General features: G+C 41.8%; 1 protein-coding gene across 7 annotated transcripts in view; it reads left to right on the top strand.

The window, feature by feature from the left end:
• Positions 1 to 21,147, top strand: part of Osbpl3 (oxysterol binding protein like 3) — a 188,093-nt gene that overhangs the window by 149,254 nt on the left and 17,692 nt on the right. For all 7 annotated transcript variants that reach the window (XM_071613834.1, XM_071613823.1, XM_071613828.1 and 4 more), the window contains 3 exons: positions 3,090 to 3,227; positions 18,260 to 18,323; positions 21,065 to 21,143. In XM_071613834.1, the coding sequence (XP_071469935.1) occupies positions 3,090 to 3,227; positions 18,260 to 18,323; positions 21,065 to 21,143 (281 nt within the window). The remainder of the gene's footprint in view (positions 1 to 3,089; positions 3,228 to 18,259; positions 18,324 to 21,064; positions 21,144 to 21,147) is intronic.

Here is a 21,147-nt window from a genome sequence, read left to right as displayed (position 1 = left end):
CAGTAACTTTATTCTTGAAACTACTGAAAAGCTTTTTCTGACTTTGTTGTTTTGGCCCGCTGCACGTGTGACCTGGTCAGTGGTAAGGACCTTGCCTGCCTGGGGCACTGAGACTGCAGAGTCCTCCAAGTGCAGACTTTCTCTCCCAGGCATACTTCACAGACCTCAACCAGCCAGCCCCTTCCCTGAGTGGAGGATGAAATCTTTTCTAAATGCTAAGCATACTGCAGTTTTAACCCTCATGAAAACTTCATTACTTCAGGGATTTGAAGATTAAAGGGAATCTCATGCTGACCAAAAAAGACATCCCATTCTCATTCCATTCAGGCTTCGGACCTCCTCCCCCATCAAAGACTTTTTTGATACTAATGATGATAAGGATGGAAGGAAAAACAAGCTATGTGGGTTTTTTTTTTTTTTTTTTTAACTTCTTTGTTTCTTTTGCCCAGAAAATTTCTGCTGTAAAAAGGGAAGCAAATAGTTTTTAAGGCACATGTTAAAAGTTGACATTGTGGACAGCTTTTTTCTTTAAAGAAAACAATTGACTTTGATGGTGAAAGTATTCTTAAAGGTATTTCATTCTTATGGCAATTTACAGACCCTTAGAATGTTCAGCTGATTGATCCATGAACTTAACCTTGAGCCTGAGAAAAGGCTTCACAGCTTCCCCAGCACAACCACTGAACAGGAGCTTTATTGTGGGCTTTGTCTTCTGTTCTGGGGTCACCATATTCTCCTGTGTAGATGCTTTGTTGTGTCGCCAACTGGAATGGAGGTGCTTCATTTTATCTTCCCCTATGCTCCCTCCCCACCCCTCACATCACGAAGGTCTCGTTTATGAATTTTTTTCACATTTTAAATTGTTAAGGTGATTCAGAATCATTCAGCATTCCACAAAGACAATGTGATGTTACTGTTTCACAGGTTAGAAACACAAAGCAGAGAAAGGAACAGATACCAGGTTTCAAGAACACAGGCAGAGTAATATTCCATTGTGTATATATGCCACATTTTTTAATCCATTCATCTACTGAAGGGCATCTAGGTTGGTTCCACAGTTTAGCTATTGTGGATTGTGCTGCTATAAACACTGATGTAGCTGTGTCCCTATAGTATGCTGTTTTTAAGTCCTTTGGGTATAGACCGAGAAGAGGAAAAGCTTGGTCAAATGGTGGTTCCATTCCCAGTTTTCCAAGGAAATCTCCATACTGCTTTCCATATTGGCTGCACCAATTTGCAGTCCCACTAGCAATGTATGAGTGTGCCTTTTCCCCCACATCCTCACCAACACTTATTGTTGTTTGTCTTCATAATAGCTGCCATTCTGACTGGAGTGAGATGATATTTTAGAGTAGTTTTGATTTGTATTTCTCTAATTACTCAGCAATAAAAGAGAATACAGTCATGGCATTTGAAGGTAAATGGATGGAGTTGGAGAAGATAATGCTAAGTGAAATTAGCCAATCCCAAAAAACAAATGCCAAATGTTTTCTCTGATATAAGGAGTCTGACTCATAGTGGGGTAGGGAGGGGGAGCATGGGAGGAATAGGCAAACACTAGATAGGGCAGAGGGGTGGAAGGGGAAGGGAGGGGGCAGGGGGTTAGCAATGATGGTGGAATGTGATGGACATCATTATCCAAAGTACATACATGAAGACATGAATTGGTGTGAACATACTTTATATAGAAACAGAGATATGAAAAATTGTGCTCTATATGTGTAATAAGAATTGTAATGCATTCTGCTGTCATGTAGTTAAAAAATAAAATCATTTAAAAAAAAAAGAACACAGGCAGTCACAGGTAGGACTGATATGAGTGTAATATGAGTGTACAGAATTGCTTTTTTTCTTTCCAGTGCTGAGAATTGAACCCGGGGCCTCATGCATGCTAAGCAAGTACTCTACCACATCCCCCGCCCATGAGTTGATTTGTATAAACTATCCAGTAGCTCTAGAGCAATCTGTGGCATGAGGTGGCAAGGTGGATCCTGTTACAGGAAACACCCAAACAGTTTACAAAAGGAAGTTAAATGACTCATGAAGATTTATAAAAAGCACTCAGTTTTTCTTCAAAATAAGAAATTTCATTAGCTGGGCACAGTGGTGCACACCTTTAATCCCAGTTACTCAGCCAGCCCCTGACTCGGAAAAATAAAAAAGGTCTGGGGATATAGTTTAGTGGTAAAGCACCCCGGGTTCCGTCCTTTTAGTACTGTAAAAAAGAAAAAAGAAACTTCATGAATTGTGCTGAGAATAAGAAATATTGAGATGATTACAACTTAATATTAGGAGTTGTAATGTTAAACTGATACTTTAGTTTAATTTTTTTTGGCAAAAAGGAGAGAGAGAGAGAGAGAAGAAGAAGGAGGAGGAGGAGGAGGAGGAGGAGGAGGAGGAGGAAGATGCTCTAAAAGGGGGCTGATAATGTTGAGGTCCTCACAGTGAAGGCCATGAAAAGATTTTCTCATTTCATGTTCACATATAGTTACCCTCCCAATTTTTGTTTAAATGTTTTACTTTTCCTCCCAGAAAATCAAAACTTCAAAGCCACTATATTTTATGCTGGTTCCTCAGAGGCAGGAAATTACTCTTAAAGATTTCCCTTGGTCTAAATGAATTTTTAGTTTTCTATAATATGAAGTTGTGATTGGTCAAATTTTTGATGCTTACTCTTGAATTTTTGGAGGAAGTTTGGCTTTTTTTTTTTTAATGCTCTGCCCATTACCTGAAACCATGACATTAGGATTCCCAGGTACTGTTGGGCCTGAAAGTACCAGACTCCATTGAATAGCATAGTTTGTTTTGTAAATGTCATCCTCTTCATCACATCTCCTAGATTTTAGGCATCAAAATGAGTGGACAGTTTTAAATGTTTGGTTAATTTGTTTCTGAGCCAAAATGAATATTATTTAAACCAACAACTTTAAACCTATGTTGGTTTAATTGTCTTTAAATTAAGGACAAATTTTTGGCTTCCTGAAATAAAACCTCCAAGACAGAAATTGAGGTTTTTATTTTATTACTTTGTGAAAAAAAAAATTTCTTAGTGAGGCAAAAATAACCAAGTCCTCTCCTTTCTCTCCTAGGTGTATGTGGCCGCCTTTGCCATATCGGCGTATGCGTCTAGCTACTTCCGAGCTGGGAGCAAGCCATTTAACCCGGTCCTTGGAGAAACGTATGAGTGCATTCGAGAGGACAAGGGCTTCAGTTTTTTTTCAGAACAGGTGGATATGCATGCTTTTTGTTTGTTGGGAGAAGTTGCTTATGCCTGCCATTAGATGTGCTTCTAAAATGTTTATTTCCCACCTTTCACTGGCTTCAAAGCAACTAAGATAATTACAGTGCTTTGAAACATAAAACCGGGGATCCGTTTCCCTTCCACTGAAATCCAGCTACCATCTGTGGGCACAAAGGTCTTAGCAATTCTGAGTGCTGGCTTGGTTGCATGCATTAACAATGTCCTTTCTCTTGAGAATCATTAGTGAAAGGAGTTTTCAAAGCATGAAGTACTTGCCCCAGTTGTAACTTAAAGGTTAAAAGGGTGCCCTCTAACTATCAATTTGGTCACTCAGGGTGATGGTAGCACCAAGACAATTGCATTATTGTCAGTTTTGATTCAAGAGGAATCGTTCGAATGAATGATTCAAACCAGAAAGTTATTTATTGAACATATGTCGTGTGCCTGGCACTGTTCCAGGTGCCAGGGTATTACGGTGGGTTTGGAGCTTGGAACCAAACAAGAATCCCTGATCTCATCAAATGGGTGGACAAACATTATACTTACATGACTTGGGGTTCCATTAGGCTCTTTCCACATAAGTATTAGTACAGAGTAATACACAAAAGGCACACAGCTATGTTCAGATTACAGCTCTGCCTAAGACTAGCTGTACAACTCAGGGGTACTTAGCTTCACTATGCCTTACTTTCTCTTTAAAGTGGAGGTGAAGATTGTTGTATGTGATGCATGGCTCCATAGTGATTAAATGACTTACTGTCTCCAAAGCACCTAGAGCAGGGTCTGATAAGTGACATGTAAATACTCTATGCACGTTTGATGTCATTGTTCATGCATAATGGCATAGTATGCAGTAGTTGCATACTGGGAACATTCCAAAGTATCTGTTGATAAGGAAAGCTGTTTAATTAAAACAGAGTGCATACATTCAGAAAATAAACAATCACCCTTGCTTACATCATTCATCAGCAATTGAGCATGTTTACCAGTAATATACACCTAAAGGGTCATCTGAGGGACACCAAAAATCATTGCTTTGATACATTTGTCTCTTCCCAATTCTTAGAAAACTGAAGGAAGGTGGGGAGAGTGGATTGCTAAAATATTCCTTTCTTCACTTATCTTGCTGCCCTCTTTGTCAATAGATTTGCATTATTGGGGAAGGGGGGTCAGAGGGAAGGGTAGTGTAACCATGAGATTCATGAAGATGGGATTGTCTTAACTGAAAATGACAAGCAGCGTTCTCTGGGAACTCAAAGGAAAGTGAATTATAATAATCCTAAAGCATATGATCAGTATCTTCCCAGTTAGGAACTAAAATAAGAAACTGAACACTGTTCCTGGGGAGGTAGAGGGTTAAACCAGTAGTTAAAGGGATAAGATGGTCTGTCTGATTCAAATTCAACTGGGTTATTTAAATACTGAACCTAAAATGGAATGAGAATAAATGAAAATATAATTTGGTTACTATGGCATTATATGCAGTCTTGTGGGAAAAACAAAAAAAGAGAAGAAAGCCCAAAATAGTCCCAACCACAGCAGACAATCAGGGCAGGATGAATAGCTATAAGAATGAGTAGTAACATGAGCTGGTGTAAAGTTTAGCATCATTCCTCTGAGCGCTGATGGGGTGGGGCCAAGCTCAGGATCTGCTGGTGTATCTGCTGTGGTGGGGCTAGGATCAGAGTCCCCCGGGCATATGCACACATCCGTGGAAAGACTATCACACAATGAGTTCCATGAACTGCATCCCAAAGAAATAAGCAAGAAAGATACATCTGGTTATTGTTAGTGGCATGGAGTACTCTAAAGGTGTAAGATTTGTAGACCTTGCTTCAAATCCCAGCCACTTCATGTACTTGGGTGTGGCCTCATGTCAGCTACTTAAACATTCGGAGCCTCAGTCGTTTCTGTTATGTACGCAATAGGGGTGATAATACTTGGTTCAAAAGTTGTGGTAAGCCTTAAATGAAATGATACACTGATAATGTTCAGTGAATGGTTATTGCTCTTATATTTAGAGGAAACACTCAAAAGTGCCTTTAAATATAAAATGTTGAGAATAGTAAGGGAAGTGTTGAAAAAGCAGAAGATAAAATAAGATCTGCTAAATCTGTTCTTCTAGTTAGCACAGTTGAATGTCACTGGTAAGACAGAAAGCCACCCATTAGGCAGCCAGGGATCCTCATGGCTGGCCAGCTTCACCATGGTAATCAATACCAGTCCCGATCATGATGGAGCCGTCGTGTGGAGTTTACCTTATAAGTCTCAGATGGTTCAAGGATGAATGAGTCCCTTGGGATAGATTCACACTAGCTAAACTTACAAGAGACTAATGTATATGGTAGAATGCTCCTGCTGTAGGTGCATTTACTGTGAAAAACAGACCTGTCATGGGAACCAGAGAGCTTTGGCCAGTGTAAGCACTCATGATTTCCCCCTAAGCAGGTTACGTGGGAAGCTAAATGAATCATTGGTAAGTATCCAATATAAATAATATTTAGCTGCCTCCTGCCCCCAAGGTGGGAAGGGCTTGTGGCCATGTCCTCCTTCTTCTAACCAACCAAAGACACTAATTCAAAACACACATACACACACACGCACACGCACACACTTTCTCCCAACCTTGTCTGTCTGTGCTAACCAGATGCCTCATCCCACATGAATGCCTTCTCATTGAACCCATCTGAGGAGGGTGAAGGAGAATGCCAGGGTGTTTGTGGGTTTCAGGCTGCTACCTGACAGTGTGGCTGTTCCTGCTCCTGGCTCAGGAGACAGCCTGCTTTGTGGAGACAGCCTCCTTCCTCTTGGGCAGGTGCTACCCTTCTGGAGTTGGAGGCTTTCTTTGTTTCCCTGTGCCTCCCTACAATGAGTACAGGCTCCTGAATTACTAATGTAATAAACTGAGCAGTCCCCAAATCAGTATTTTTCATGAAATTTTATCCTAAGAAAGAACAAATGGATAACTTATCCCCAGGCTAAAGGGCCTGGAGTAAACAACTGGGCTTTTCGACTGAGTTTTCTAGCTGACAGAGTCTGTGATTTGAAAAGTGACATCCACCTCTTTGCTCCCAGCCCTGGTATATGTTGCTTTGTGGTTTGGGTGGGAGTGTGAATGTCCAAGGTAGTAAATGTCCCCAGAGGTTGAAGTGACTGCTACTTCAGAGTTCGGCTACATGGAAGCTTGCTTCTCCATGTTGTTTCTCCTCTAAAAGAGTTAAAATCACAATATCAGTGACTCGCAGTCAGAAACCAGAGAAAGGCACTTCAGATTTTCTTATCACAGTGCAGTATTAGGTTTGTAGAGAGAGTATTTATAATTTCAAACAAATACTTGATCTTATTTGTTGCCCAGAATCACCCAGTGTGGCAGGGTGCAGATGGGCCACCTAAGAGGACCCCAAGGCCTGAGGATCGAGTTTCCAGTGTCTGAGCTGATGCTGGGTTCCAGACCCCTCTTTCCTGTCCAATGTCCTTTCTCCCTAACTCTTTTTGGGGTCCCTTGTGTAAGTTTGGTTTTTGAGCTCTAAGCTACTGCAATTGTTCGTTGTGGATGTGAAAATAGTCTTTTTTGTATACTGTTCAGTCATGAGATTTGCCCTTCATTGTGATACTGGTCTTGAAAATCAGGATTAGGCCCTTTTCCCTGCCACCCCCTGTTGAAGATTAAACATGGGAGAAATGCTGAGGCCAAAGCCTAAGTAAATTTTATTTAAGAAACAGAGCAGAGAGAGAGAGAGAGGGAGGGAAACTCACTCCTCTAAAGAGAAGGGGATGCACAAAGCTAGTGCCCGAGGGAGTGAGGCTGTTCTATTCTTTTATAGATTTCAGGTTTCCTTTCTTCTCATGCCTACATAACCAAAAGGCTGGAAGAGAGTTACAGGAGGTGATTGCTTGTGTTCAAAAGTGGAATCCTTCCCCTCCCGCAGAGGCTCTAGCAAACAGGTGCTGGGAAGTGTTAATTGCCCATTTCCTTTTCTTTGATCATCAGCTATTTGTCCTTTGCCCTGGTTTCATTCTCCCCTCTGTTTAAGGGAAATGGGTAATGACTGCTTTGGGGCTTCAGGATTAGAGGGGGCAACAAGGGCAAGCAGTTTGGTTTTCCCTTTTAGGAATGTTTTAGGTCAGTCAGGGTGTCCCTAGGGAAAGATAACTTGGGGCTCCAGTACAAAGATTTCACTGGGCAAGGCAGAAGCTTCATTGCCTATTTTCACCTAGCCTTGGTGATTGCCTTAATATTTTATTGTTTGAGGTGGTTACCGATCTATCCAGGTTTCCAGGCAGTAGACATAAACCTCACACCTTGATGGGAGGCATGTAAAAGAGTTTTACAGCCACCTCTCCCTCTGCACATGGGATTATGGAGATGAAGCCATAGAACACTCTGGAGTCTCCAATGCCCTGCAAGAGGTGTCTACCACAGCTGTAGCCCACCCCACACACTTCATGGAGGGTCCTGAAGTCCAGGAAAAGGATTCTTTCTGGCCAAAGACACCAGCTCAAAATGAATCAAGGGGGGAACCTCCATCTGCATTAGGACAAAGGGAGCAAGTTTCTGTCTACATTGGCTCAAGGCCAATGAGTCTCCATCTACTGTGTCTCAAGGTGAGAGAGTATCTACACTGAGCAAGAGCAGGAGGCACAGTGGTCCAGGCCTTGGAGAGGATGACTGCTGGGGTCCAGCTTTTGCCCTGAGGCCACCCTCCTTTAAAAATCACCACCACCACAACCATAAAAAACTGCCTTTGCAATCCGTGAAGAAAAGAAATTAAGAACAAATTTCTCCCAAAGTATGGGAGAAAGGACAAAGAGCAGGGCAGAGGGAAGTGTCCTAGGGAAGAGTGTCTATGAGGTGTCTTCGCAGGTGGGGGCAGAGGAGACTCCTGGTGGATCCAGAGGCTCCTGCCTGGAATCCATGGGGAGAAGCCTGAGCCAGTCGGCGCTCCTCAGGGTCTGCTGGCTGTCCCCTGGTTCTGTGGGCCTTGGCTCGGCATTTCCACTGGAGTCACTCTGTCCTTCACTGCTGACCGGCTGAAGCAGGGTACACAACAGAGCTGACAAGGCAGGTGGCGATCCGCCTCCTCACCCTCTTCCCACCCCTGATGCCGTCCTGGGAAGGTACCTCAGGAGGATGAGCTGCCGTCTTCTGCAACCATCAAGCTGTCAGGCCTGCTGGGTGCAGCATCCTGCTGGGAGGCTGGGCTAGGAAGGAGTGGGCCCACGTGGAAAAAGCAGAGACAAATGGCAGGCATGCTGGCACTGCCACCACCCTTCTGCTGGGTCTGCTTGGCCTCCTCAGGCTGCTGCTGCTCGCAGGGCAAGTGAAGGGCAGGCTCACTGGAACACTTCTTGGGGCAGACCCTGGGAGGATCTGCAGGGCCTGGGGAGGCCCAACCACCCTATGATGCATGGGCTTCAACTGGCACTCACAGCCCACCTCCGGGGTTCTCTGTAGCTTGAGCAGGAGGTATGTAGCCATGTCGACATCAGATGTCTTATTTGACAGTGACACCCAGGTATTGTAGGGGTCATAACCCTTGCTGAACATAGTTGTTATAATGGCGGGACCTGGGAGGTTGAGGAGTGCCTGATCAGAAGGACTGGGTGAAGCTTCCTTGCCCTGGCTCAGCTATGGGTGCCCCATTATCTGCTCTAGGGTGGGCCTCTGCGTGGGGTCCACCATCAGGCTGTCACAGATGAGGCTCTGAGCTCCCTCAGAAACATGCAGGGGAATGCCACACATTCCCTCCATGATCAGCTTCTTCACCTCCTGAGCAGTGTTGGCCATAAATGGGTGACTCCCTGTCAGCATGAAATAGAGAAGGATGCCCAGGCTCCAGACGTTGGGGGGGCACATATTCCTCCTGCCCAACGACTTCAGGATCAAAGTATAGGAGAGTGCCCCAGAACCTGGTCAGCTTCTGCCCAGCTGTGAATCTGGTGCTCAGGCCAAAGTCGATACTTTGCCACTGGTATCCAGCATGACACTCTCAGACTTGAGGTCCTGGCACATGGTACCCTTCTTGTAGCAGTACTGCATGACACACATGATCTGTCTGAAGAATCTGCGGGCTCCTCCTCTGGCATGCCACTAGGTTCCAAGATGAGGCTCTGTAGATATCCCCCACCTGCATGCTCCATGACAATGTAGACATATTTGATGGTCTCAATGACCTGAAAAAGCCGGATCACATTTGAGTGGTTGAAGCCCAACATCAACTTAGGTTCAGGTAGGAAGGGGAGGTTTCAGGCTGTTTTTGCCATGACCTTCAACATAACCTCTGTCCCAGTGACTTGATGGCAAGCAAGCTTCACCTTGGTGAAGTCCCCTTCCCCATTGCCCTGCACAACTTCATAATGGTCCATGAAGGTGGGCTCATAGGAGCCTGGCCCCTGCAACTCTACACTGTTCTGACACTCTCACTGCTTATCCTAAAACAGAACACCATCTTAGGATGCTAGCTTAAAAAAAAATAGTAATAATAAACCAAAACAAAAACTACAAAAAAGAAAAGCAAAGAAACGCCCCCCCCCCCCCAATATCCAAAGATGACAACCATGTACTTAAGGACAAAAACCCAGCTGCAGCCACTCTCTTATATACCTTCTCTTTGAAATTTCCTCACAATAGCTCCTTGTCAGGTCAGGGCGAGAAATGACCCAGTCACACCTGGGCATAACCCCCAGTGGTCATCTCACTTTGGGGCCTCCAGGACCTTTTCCACTTTTATAATAAAAATAAGAAAGGACACTGGAAGGTTTTTTGCTTTACTGTGTTATGGAGGCTGATAGTTACTTGTTTAGAATTAAGATTTGTGGGATACTTCAGTAGTCTTTTCATTTTGAGTCTGAAAATCTTTAATGCCTTTGTGGCCTTGGAAGTCCTCATCATATCTACACTAGAGGCTTCTGCTTCTTTGCTGCCCTGCACTGAGCAGCTTTCCTCCACTGGGCCCTTCTCCCATGATGGATGACTTCACCTTGGGCAGAGCAATGGAGTCAGCTGTCTGTGAATCGAGACCTCTGCAACTGTTAGCCCCAGAGAAGCTTTTCCTCCTCCAAGTTGTTCTTGTTGGGTGTTTTGATTACAGCAATCAAAAAGCTAATTAAAACACAGCCATACATCATTGCACCCAGCTGGAAAAATGTACTTGTGGGGCGGGGGGTGGCATGCACGTGTGTACAGTGCTGGGAACTGAACCAGGTCCTGGCACGTGCTGGAGAAGCTCTCTTAATGTGCACATCCCATCCCTGGCCTGGGAACTTCCTGGCCTAACCATCTCTCAAATTGTTACATTGAGGCTGAACTGTCAACAGGAATTTAGGAGATACACACATTCAAATGACAGCACCTGATAAACAAGAGCCCGGGGAGTTGGTCCCCACTAGATGTGCCCTGTGTGAGGGTTTGCACTGAAGGGTCTTAGATGGGAACTTAGATCTTGATGAAGCCAGAAAGATCCCTGGTAAAGCAGATTCATGACAATTATAAAAGCTAGTGCTACTTTAGTTTTCTATAAAATTGTAAGAGAATAATGTATCAAAACACCCTGATTTTATTCTATGGTATTGAATATAAACACTGTAACATCAGTAACTGAGGGGGCAGGGTTGGAGAGGTACAGCAAGCAGCTGCATCTGTACCCTACTGAAGTCATGTTGCTATAGATTCACATCTGAGTGGCATCTCTTTCTGACATTAAATGGAACCCCCCCCCATGGGAAGCACAAAGAAATACTTGTAGAGTATACCCAAAATGAGAGGTAAGGCAATTTTCATGTTTTTCTACAATATCAACTAAATAGGAGGGAAGATAATTGTATAATGAAGGAAGTCACATTGAATCAAAACTTGTGCTGCTCTTCTTATAAGGACACTAACCATGCTGAACCAAGGGCCCACCCTGATCTCCTTATAAGGACACCAACCACACCAAACTAAGGGCCCTTCACCCATCTTCCTATAAGGACACAAGCCAAGTTGAACCAGGGCCCCGCCCTTATCTCCTAATAAGGACACAACCACACTGAACCAGGGGCCATTATAAAGATCAAAGTCCTGCACATGTCAAAACTTGTGTGCTATAAGCACTTCTCCTAGCCTATGAACTATCTTAAGTGAGAACATGCCCTAGATCTTATTTAATTTTGGATGCCCAGCGCCTAGTACAGAACTTAACCCCTAAGAGTTTTTCACTTAATGTAATGTTGGTTATTTGTTTTTTTGCCAATTGGGTGGGTGGATGGACAAATGACAAACGGACAATAGGTGATGGACTGACAGCCCCTTTATAAATTTTAGGTTTTCTTTCTTCTCATGCCTATATGACTAAAAGACAGATGATGATTGCTCCTGTTGGAAAATGCAATCCTTCCCAACAGGAGCCGTTAGCAACCAGTTGATGGGGAAGTGCTGGGGAAGTGCTATCTAGTTATTTCCTTTTTTTGATGATCAGCTATCTCTCCTTCTCCCCCTGTCAATTGCCACTTAAACCTTTCCTATCCAAACTAACATAGGACTTTTTTCTTTCCTGCTGTGGGCTGAGGTGTGGCTTTTGTGAATGAGAGACTGACAGGAATGTCATAAACATTCTGTCCTGTGTTCCACCCCTGGGCTGTTCCACCTTTGTGTCCAGAAACGTGAATCAGTCTCAGCTTTCTAAATAAGCCCAGAAAAGGAGGACTGGGAAAGCACCCTTCTTCCCTTGCAGGTCAGGGTTGTTCCTTATGGGGCTAGCATGATGGCTTTGACCTTTGCTGAAGGAATAGGCAGAAAATTCCTTGCAGTTAGCCATACTGCTCTTCTCCTACCTTTGAGAAGGGTTTGGTGTTGAAGGGACACACAATTAAGCCGTGATCTTGTAATCAATGGTGCCCCTGGAGCTGCTTAAGCTGTGAACTAAAAGTAGCTTTTCCTCTGTGTACATGAGACTTCAGTCATTCAGATCTTTATTCAAGTAGTTGTAACGTTTACACACCCAGCTAACTACTGTTGAGAGTTTGTGCAGAAATGCTGAATGTGGTTATTAAGTTACTAAAATGCAAGGGGAAAAGGTCATTGAAATGTGAGACCCAGGTGAGGTCTTTTCCGCTTTGCTCTCTTGGCTCAATTCTTCTTCCTTTTCTGTTGCTCATTTGTAGAACTCTGAACATACTTTCTTGGCAAAATTTACAAGTGCTTCTCTTTATCTCTTTTCTCCTTGCACACACGTGTGACCTAGGTGGATGGTTCTTTTACCTCTAGTGACAGTTATTTACTACTGATCAAAGTTAGTTGCATTGACTTTAGAAATACCATCAGAGGGGAAACTCAGGCTGTTCAAATAAAACTAGTAACAACCAAATAGAAAGCGACAAAGCCATTGCTTTGTGGTTTGCTACACTTCTAAGTCAAATAATCACTTTGTGTTTTGGGTTGTTTTTCAAGAAGCTGTGTGTTTATGAGTAATTAACTTGGAACACAGAGGAAGAGAATAGAGTTGGCAGGTGCATTCTCACCCACATCAGCCAGTCTTCTTGGCATCATCTTTAGTAGCCCTGTGACTTATAATCCACATCCATCCAGCAGCAAACCCAGGGGCCTGCCTTACAAAGCCAGCCATTCCCACTGCAGTGCACCATGGTGCTGCCCGCCAGGCCCATGCCTGGGTCATCAGTGACTGAGGCTTTTGCCATGAACCTACAGCTGGTCCCATTTCCACACTAATTCCTCACACAGCAGCCAAAGTGAGTGTTCTAAACAGAAGCAAAATCTGTTCTACACCCTCCACCCACTTCTCAAATAACTTGGAATCAAATCCAGAATCCTGGCCATGCCCACCACGCACGCCAAGGCCAGCAGGTCGGTCGCCTTACTTCTTTGCATTCTCCCCTCCCTCACCGGTAGCCATGCTGGTCTTTTTTGCTGCTTCCCATTTATTCACACTGTTTTCCAGCCTTTGGCATCTGCAATGTCCTCTGCCTAGGATGCACCTCTCCCAGATATCCTCTTGGTTTGTTTCCTTCAGCCTCAGAGGTTTCCGTTTGTTAGACAGTGCTATCTTGCTCCCCACCCACACCTCTATCCTCACCCTCTGCTTTGTCCCCCCTAACACCTGTCACTACTGACAGATGAGGTGCTTATTTGTCTTGTCTGCTGTCCTTTTCTGCCCTAAAATATAAACTGTATTATGAAGGTGAGGGGTTTTGTTTTTGTTTATCATTTTATTCCCAGAAACTAGGACAGTGCCTGACACCTCAAGTCAGACAGTAAATGATGAATGACATGGGAAGAATGGCCCCTTGGTCCCCTCCCTGGGTGGTTGTTTTCACCTGGTGTATGTTCTCTTTTCCATAAGCTGTCCTACACTGTTGTAGGGTGCAGGAACAAGGAGAGCTATGTAGCTCTGTCTCTGGGCAGTTACAGGAGAAAAGTGATATGTTTGATGTTTTTCTAAATCCAAAAAAGAAAAACGTACAAAATAAATATATCTTGTCCTCATCTGCTTCTCCTTTGACCACCTAACTCTTATATTAAATACCTCCAAAGCATAAATCAAAATGATTATAGCAGGGTAAAGAAAAGCCTCATATATGTAAATAAATAATGAATTATAAGTGTTCTTAAGAATTAGAAGAATTACAGTGAAGCTCATAGGAAGAAAGATACACGACTTTCCAGGTGAAGCAGCACACGCTTGTAATCCCAGCTGCTCAGCAGGCTGAGATAGGAGGATCACAAGTTCAAAGCCAGCTTCAGCAAAAGTGAGGCACTAAGCAACTCAGTGAGACCCTGTCTCTAAACAAAATATAAAAAGGGCTGGGGATGTGGCTCAGTGGTTAAGTGCCCCTGGGTTCAATCCCTGGAAAGAAAGAGAGAGAGAGGGAGGGAGGGTGGGAGGGGGAAAGAGAGAGAGAAAGAAAGAGAGAGAGAGAGAGAGAGAGAGAGAGAGAGAGAGAGAGAGAGAAAGAAAGAAAGGTCATATAAATACTTGCACAGTAAAACAATATACTAATTGAGTCCTTAGGAATCCTTACAAATTAGGAATTGCTTTTCTTTGGAGAGAAGCAATGGAGCAGGAAGCTAGGTCTGCCTCTATTCGTCTTATAGGCTGAGTATCTCCTCTGGGGCTGAATCAGTTCAAACTCAAAAGCATCTATTGCCTTTTGGGGGGGGTCCTGAATTAAGATATAATAATAATAGAGACCAAACCAAATCCCATATAAACAAATACAGGTTAGGTTATGTTCATTATTCAGTAGAAAGACTGCCATCACCAAAGATTAAGGGATTAACTCTAAATTATCCCTTCCCATGGGCATTCAAGCTATTCAGAGCCTTAGAATCATATTTCCAAATTGGCTGGCATCCCCTGGCCCCTGTGGTGCTGGGAGTCAGAGAGGATGATGAGAGCAGATATTAGAATCACAGCATTTTGAAGCCGAGAGAGATCCTCAGACCTCATTTACAGAGAGATAAATGAGATTCAGAGAGGTGGGAAAGGTCAGATTCAAAAGATGCTTTCTTTAAATGTTCACAGAAAGGGACTATAATGATGTGCAGTGTCTTTGAGAGGGACAGGAGCTCCACTTTGAGGGGAGACATAGAAAGGCTACTGGGACATAGAGAAAAGAGCCCTGGATTTGGGACTGCATGCTGCCTATGTCACTCATTAATGGTGTAGCATTGAGCAAGTCTTGTCTTTCTATTTATAAAATAAAGTGAATGAAGATAAAAGGTCACCATGAAAACCAGGTGGAAATACTCTCATACACTCAAGAAAAATTAAAATCTAGCCTCTGCCTGATCCTGGACAGTATATAATTCTGTACACATTTTAAATGTGTGGTCTCTTTGTATAGGCCATCAGTGGCGTTAGTCCTGTTTTACAAACAAGGTAACTGAGGCTGAAAGGGATTAAGAAATTTTCCCAAAGGTACACAGACAGCAGATGACATTGCAGAATTAGAACCAGGATTGGTGGGACAACAGAAGGTCTCCTGACTTCCTGACCCTAGTGCAGCCCGTGGTTCATGATCCAGAAACATTTCACAAATAAGTGCTCTTGGAAGAAATGTATTTAAAAAAAGAAGGCATCTTTGTAAATTTCCCCAGAAAGCTTTGTTAACTTCTTAAAAGCAAAATGGTGCACATAAACCTTTCTCAAAGACCCATTTAACCTAAAGGGGAATCAGCAAAATCACTGATACACGAATGCTGATATTTAGTCATTTGGAAAGCATCTTTTGGGCCCATCTAGGGCCATTCTGCTAAACATTGGTTTATTAATCTGGCATGATAGTTTTTTTTAAATCAAAGTTGTATTTTATCAGATGTATATATAATAGCATAATAGTCCCTTATTTTAAATTGGAGGATTATAGTTATACCTAGTAATCGGGTTCAGTCCAACACGATCCCACAGCATGGAATTCAATTTCAGTTCACGTTTCCTGCCTTTTCTGTCCCCTCTTCTCTTCCCTCATTCTCCTTCCTCTACTCTTCTGGTCTTTCTTTCACTCGTCTATTTATTTATTTTTGATTGGTTCTTTCTACTTATACATAAAGGTGAAATTCCCTGTGGAATATTTTATATGCCTATAGCATGATTTTTAAAAATTCATTCTGCGCTTCCCCCCCTCTCCTACCCCTCCTCTCTCCCTATCTCCTCCTTGTGCTCTATGACCTTCCCTCTGGCTTTATGATACCTGATCCTGCCCTCCTCCTTCCTTTATTTTGCTTGTCCCTTGATTTTCTGACTCTGATAGGTCATCTTTTATAAATCATATGGACAATATATTTATCCTGTTTTATGGGATTTACTATATTGCAGAATATGTGCCTAATTTTTATATACTCTCTTTTGCTTTGATGTTTATATTTAGCTAAATCTATAACAGATGCCAAGTTCTTGAATAAAGCTATAATGCTCACCTCCCCCATTATTATATTGTTTCTGTGGGATGAATATAATCTACATTATAATAATCCACTTTAAAATATGTCTACATTTTCGGGAGAGAGGAACACTCCCTAAGTTTCCTCCCACTCCAAGCGGGGCTGGGAAGTGGAGGGGCAGGTAAGGACTGTCCGACATGGATTTATTTTTATATGATCCCATGGTTTAAAGTTAACTCTGCTGTTTTCATCGAGAGCTCTCTGGGTGAGAGAAAGGAGGAAGGAGATGCAGCATTTTGTAATATGAAAGTACTTCCAAGTGGTTGGATTTAAAAAACATAAACAAAAATCAAAGGCAAACACAGATTTGCTTTTATAGGACTTAGGTTTCTAAGTTTAAAGTGAAAATTGCCCCGGAAAACCCCAAAGGACAGTGAGGGACTGTCATTCTTAGGCATGTGAGAGCTAAGAGAAACCAAGTGACCACACACTTGCATCCCCTACGTCATAGAGCAGCTGGAGGTTAAGTTCCCTGAGTCACGTGAAAGATTACACTCTGTCAGTCCTTATCTGTACTCCTCTCTGGCCCAAGTGGGTTCTGCTGCAATCCCACTGGCCACACATGTCTGTGATGTGCACAACTCAGCATCACTCCACCCCTGAGTTCTCCACCTGCAGGAGTGGGGAGCGCAGAGCACGTTTCAAATCCTGTTCCTCTGCACAATTGGGATCCAAATCAAGGCAAGTGGCTATGGCTTTGTTATCTGAAGTCCTTTTCCTCTCCTCAAACATACCCACACCTGTCCATCCCAGGCTGGACTCAGTTTTCTGAGTGCTTTATGCGTTTGAAAACAGTTTACAGCTACTTAAAACTTTTTTTGGGGGGGTGGGGTGGGGAGTGAAAACAATTGAGACAAACCAGAAACACTGGGTTTCCCCTCTATTTCTCCCCTAACTACCAGTGTTTAAGGAAATGTTACTTAATCTTTCTGGTTTCAGTCTCTGTGTTTACAATATGAAGGCTTTGGGCTAAATATTCTAAACTTAAGGTATTACTGCTAAGAACCAGCTAACTCAGAGAAATTTCTAGAAACACTACTACCAGCATGGTTTCACCAAGCGCTGAATGATGGTGACAGAACATGTTCCTTGAGTATTACTAAGATAAAGAGAAAATGGAAGGAGAGCCATTTTTTCTTTATCTTCTTAATTAGTGAGTAAAACAAGTAGTGACCCTACATCAAAAGGTAGTCTCTGTTGTAGGGATTGTCTTTTCTGGGACATAATTACTTTTTTTATTCAAGATACTTTTATTTTGACAAAAAAGAAATACATAATTCTTAACAGCTAATGAACCTTTCTATAATTGTTTAGCTTTTTATTACAGAAATTATTATTTTTGAAAGTTATCTTGGGGGGCTAGGATTGTGGCTTAGCGGTGGTAGAGTGTTCGCCTAGCACAGGCAGGACCCAGCCTGGATCCTCAGCACCACATAAAAATAAAGGCATTGTGTTGTGTTCATTTACACCTAAAAAATAAATAAAAGTTTTAAAAAAAAGAAAGTTATCTTGGATCAGTCTTCTTGTAGATGATTTGAAAAGAGGCTAAATTTAATGAGGCTAAATCAGCTTTTAAAGCACTTTTCAAGAGTTAAATCTGCTGAGCCCAAGGGAGAGTGTTTTTGTGTTGCTTGGAAGTTTCATGTTAAACGCTTTTTCTTGGACATCTTAGTTAAAATATTTGCCAGCACTTTTAGAAACCTAAAGTACCTGGTAGCCAATGTCAGATCATTTGGTTTATGAATGGGCAGTCCTCAAATGACTGTTTTTATTTTTACACCTTTTAAAATACCTCTCTATCCTCATCATTTGCCACTGGGACACATTCCCAGGAAGCTTCTAGAGGTTTCCAGAGATTTCCATTAACAACTTTCTACACCCTGATCAAGCTGAGCAATTCACAGCTGACTGTATCAGGAGCGCCCTCTTGAGGACAGACTTATTGAAGGAAACTACAGAAGTTTTCTTTCAGTGAAGTCCCTGTACTTTGTGTCATATCACAGATCAAGGAGAAAAGAAGATATTTCATGATATGCAACATTTTGTTCATTTTTTTGGTTTTTGCCTTCTGTCTCTATTAGGTCAGCCACCATCCACCTATCTCTGCATGCCACGCTGAATCTGGAAATTTTGTTTTCTGGCAAGGTAATGTGCTAAAATATTTGACTTCTATTTTATGTAATGATTATAGATTTATTTGATTCAGGAATTACTATAAATGCTTACTAAGATCAAATAATCCCAAGACTTAGGTCTCTTTAGAGGACCTGTTCCACTTGACATTCTCACCTCTTACCTCTAAAGAGTAGTTGATATTTGTCAATTGTTTATTGATATTGAGTGATTTATTTTAATTGATATTAGTTTGATATTTTCAAAAAGATCATTTAGTTTTTCCCTTTAAAAAAATCCTTCATCTTTGTCAGGTTGACACTATATATTCCTGTAACTTTTTGTCTATTTTATTCCATGGCTACTTGTCATGCCTCTCTTATTTCAAGAGATACTAAATATTTCCTGCTATTTATCAGAGTATAGATAGTAAGGGAAGTTTTGCTTTCAAAACATTGAAATCTTACTTCTGAAATCACATTTTATATTGATGACTTCTTTTTCATTTTAAGATTGTCATTCTTAAAATTTTGTTCAATTTATATTTTGGATGGGAAAGGGTAGCAAATTGTTGTCAAGAATAAACAAGGCTGTAAATATTTCTGACATGGGTGAATTCATTTTACTAACATCTTCATTTATTAAAAAATAAATTGGAGTCTAACTTAGAAATAAAAGATGAGCATCCTGGGTTTTCAAACAATGAGCACATGTCAGTTTTTAAAGCATTTTTCTCTGCTAACAATGATGTCACCTGATTTCCCACAGTGCCTACAGATCTTTGTAAAACTCAAAAAGTACAAAACAGTAGGCTGTGACTCCATTGCCACCCATTCCCCAGCCACCCAGTCCCTCTCTCTGGAGATAATTGATATGACTAGTTTAAAGTACCATGACTTCCTTTCTCAGTCTTTGCTGTTAAAGTTTAAAATTGAAGCTTGATTTGAAATCTCTCCACCTTTCATCAAAACTCTCTGGAAACAATTCTCCTAAGGTTTCTAATGTCCTAATTGCTAAATCTCATGAATAACTCTTCTTTGCTATTTTGAAGTTGTTTTTTGTTCATTTTTTGCTTGTCCATTTAGTGGACAGGGTCTTCTCAAGGTAGTCCCTGTGTGCTCCAGGTGGGCCACAGTTTCCTCCTCGACTCTATTCCTCATCATCCTTTTCCTGGGCAGTCCTTCCTCCAACCATTTTTCTGGATGATTCCATATATTTTCATAGTTCAATGACTCTTAAATCTTTTTTTAATCCAATCTGACATTTCTCTGCCTTTTAATTGTGTTGTGTAGATCTTTACACTTATTGCAATTATAGATAGAGTTGTGTTAAACTGTCCTCTTTTTATTTGTTTTCTGTTTGTCACATCTCTTCTTTGTTTCCCTTCCTTTTTTTCTCCCTTCTTTTGTATTAATTGAGTACTTCCTGTAACTCTGTATTATTCCCTCTGTTGGCTTATTAGCTATACCTCTTTGGTGACCTAAACGATATATATATAAAATTCACATACTATAAAGTTCATTCATATAAAGTGCACAATTCAGTGGGTTTTATTCTACTCAGATTTGTGTGGTCATTAGCACAGTTAAGCTTAGAACATTTTCATCACTCCCAAAAGAAACATCCTTAGCAAATACTGCCCCTTCCAATTTCCCTCAACATCCCCCAGCCTTAGGCAACTGCTCATTTACTTTCTGTTTATATAAATTTGCTTATTTGGGACATTGCATATAAATAGATTCATATACTATGCAGCTAGCCACTCCTGGTCTCAGCCTTACCTCTCAGCTGGACCCAAGCCCAGGCTCACACTGGCTTCCCTGCTTCCTCTAATCGTGTGTCCTGGATTGGTACCACCATTCATGCAAGTTAGAAGAATCTGATATCATTCATAAATTCTCCCTTTCTTTCTTGATTTCTATATAATTTTCCACTAAGCCTGTCTATTTCTCTTCCTTTAATATTTATGGAACCACTGCATCCCCACGGCTATTGATGATTCACTTCATTCCTGTTTATGCCCTGGGCGATTACAGTAGCCTCTTGTTGACTTGTTTTTAATCTCTTCTACCCTTTTTCCATTCTCCACATTGCTTCTATTTGTCTTTGCAAGGTCTGGATCCAATCACATGGGTTTCGGGTTTATTTTCCCTCAGTGCACACAAACCAGACTTCTCAGCCAGGCTTATGGAGTTCACTGGGTTTTTGTTTTGTTTTGTTTTGTTTTCCTCCCTCCATCTAAATCTCTACTCTTCTCTCTAGACAACCTCGGACCTATAGGACAAAACCACATTCTACTCTTTTACACCTCTGTCTGCTTGAGTAAGCTATTTCTTCTGCCTTAAGCTGCTTTTTCTCTGCCTGGTGAACTCCTAAACATTCTACCAAGCTTCATTTATATGGCCCCTTTGGATGAACCTCTTCTGATGCTCTCTCCAGACATTTTGGTCATTCCTTCCTCTCTAGTTCCATTCAGTTATAACACACTCAGTGAGTACCTGGGCCTCTCTGTGTGCTCATAAGTTGTTTCCACTTCTGTCTACCTTTCATGCTATTAACACTTCCAAAGGAAGGATTTTTGTCTTATAGTTTTAGTTTCCCTGATTGTCTTATGATTTTCTAGGTACCCAGTTGGTACTTACCGACATGAGATATTTTCCTATATAATAACTGATGATTGTACTATATGGTTGTTGATCATTTATCTAGCCTGAGAACTCTTTGATCTACCTTACTGTCTTACTAAGTATGTATTATTTGATATTTCATTTCAGATGTGAGATGGAAAAACAAATTCTGGGGTAAATCCATGGAAATTGTTCCTATTGGCACAACCCATGTGACTCTGCCAGCGTAA

The sequence above is a fragment of the Marmota flaviventris genome, chromosome 1 (genome assembly GCF_047511675.1).
Source record: "Marmota flaviventris isolate mMarFla1 chromosome 1, mMarFla1.hap1, whole genome shotgun sequence".
NCBI classification, from domain to species: domain Eukaryota; kingdom Metazoa; phylum Chordata; class Mammalia; order Rodentia; family Sciuridae; genus Marmota; species Marmota flaviventris.
Note: the sequence above shows the minus strand (reverse complement) of the source record. Positions and strands in the feature narration are given on the sequence as shown.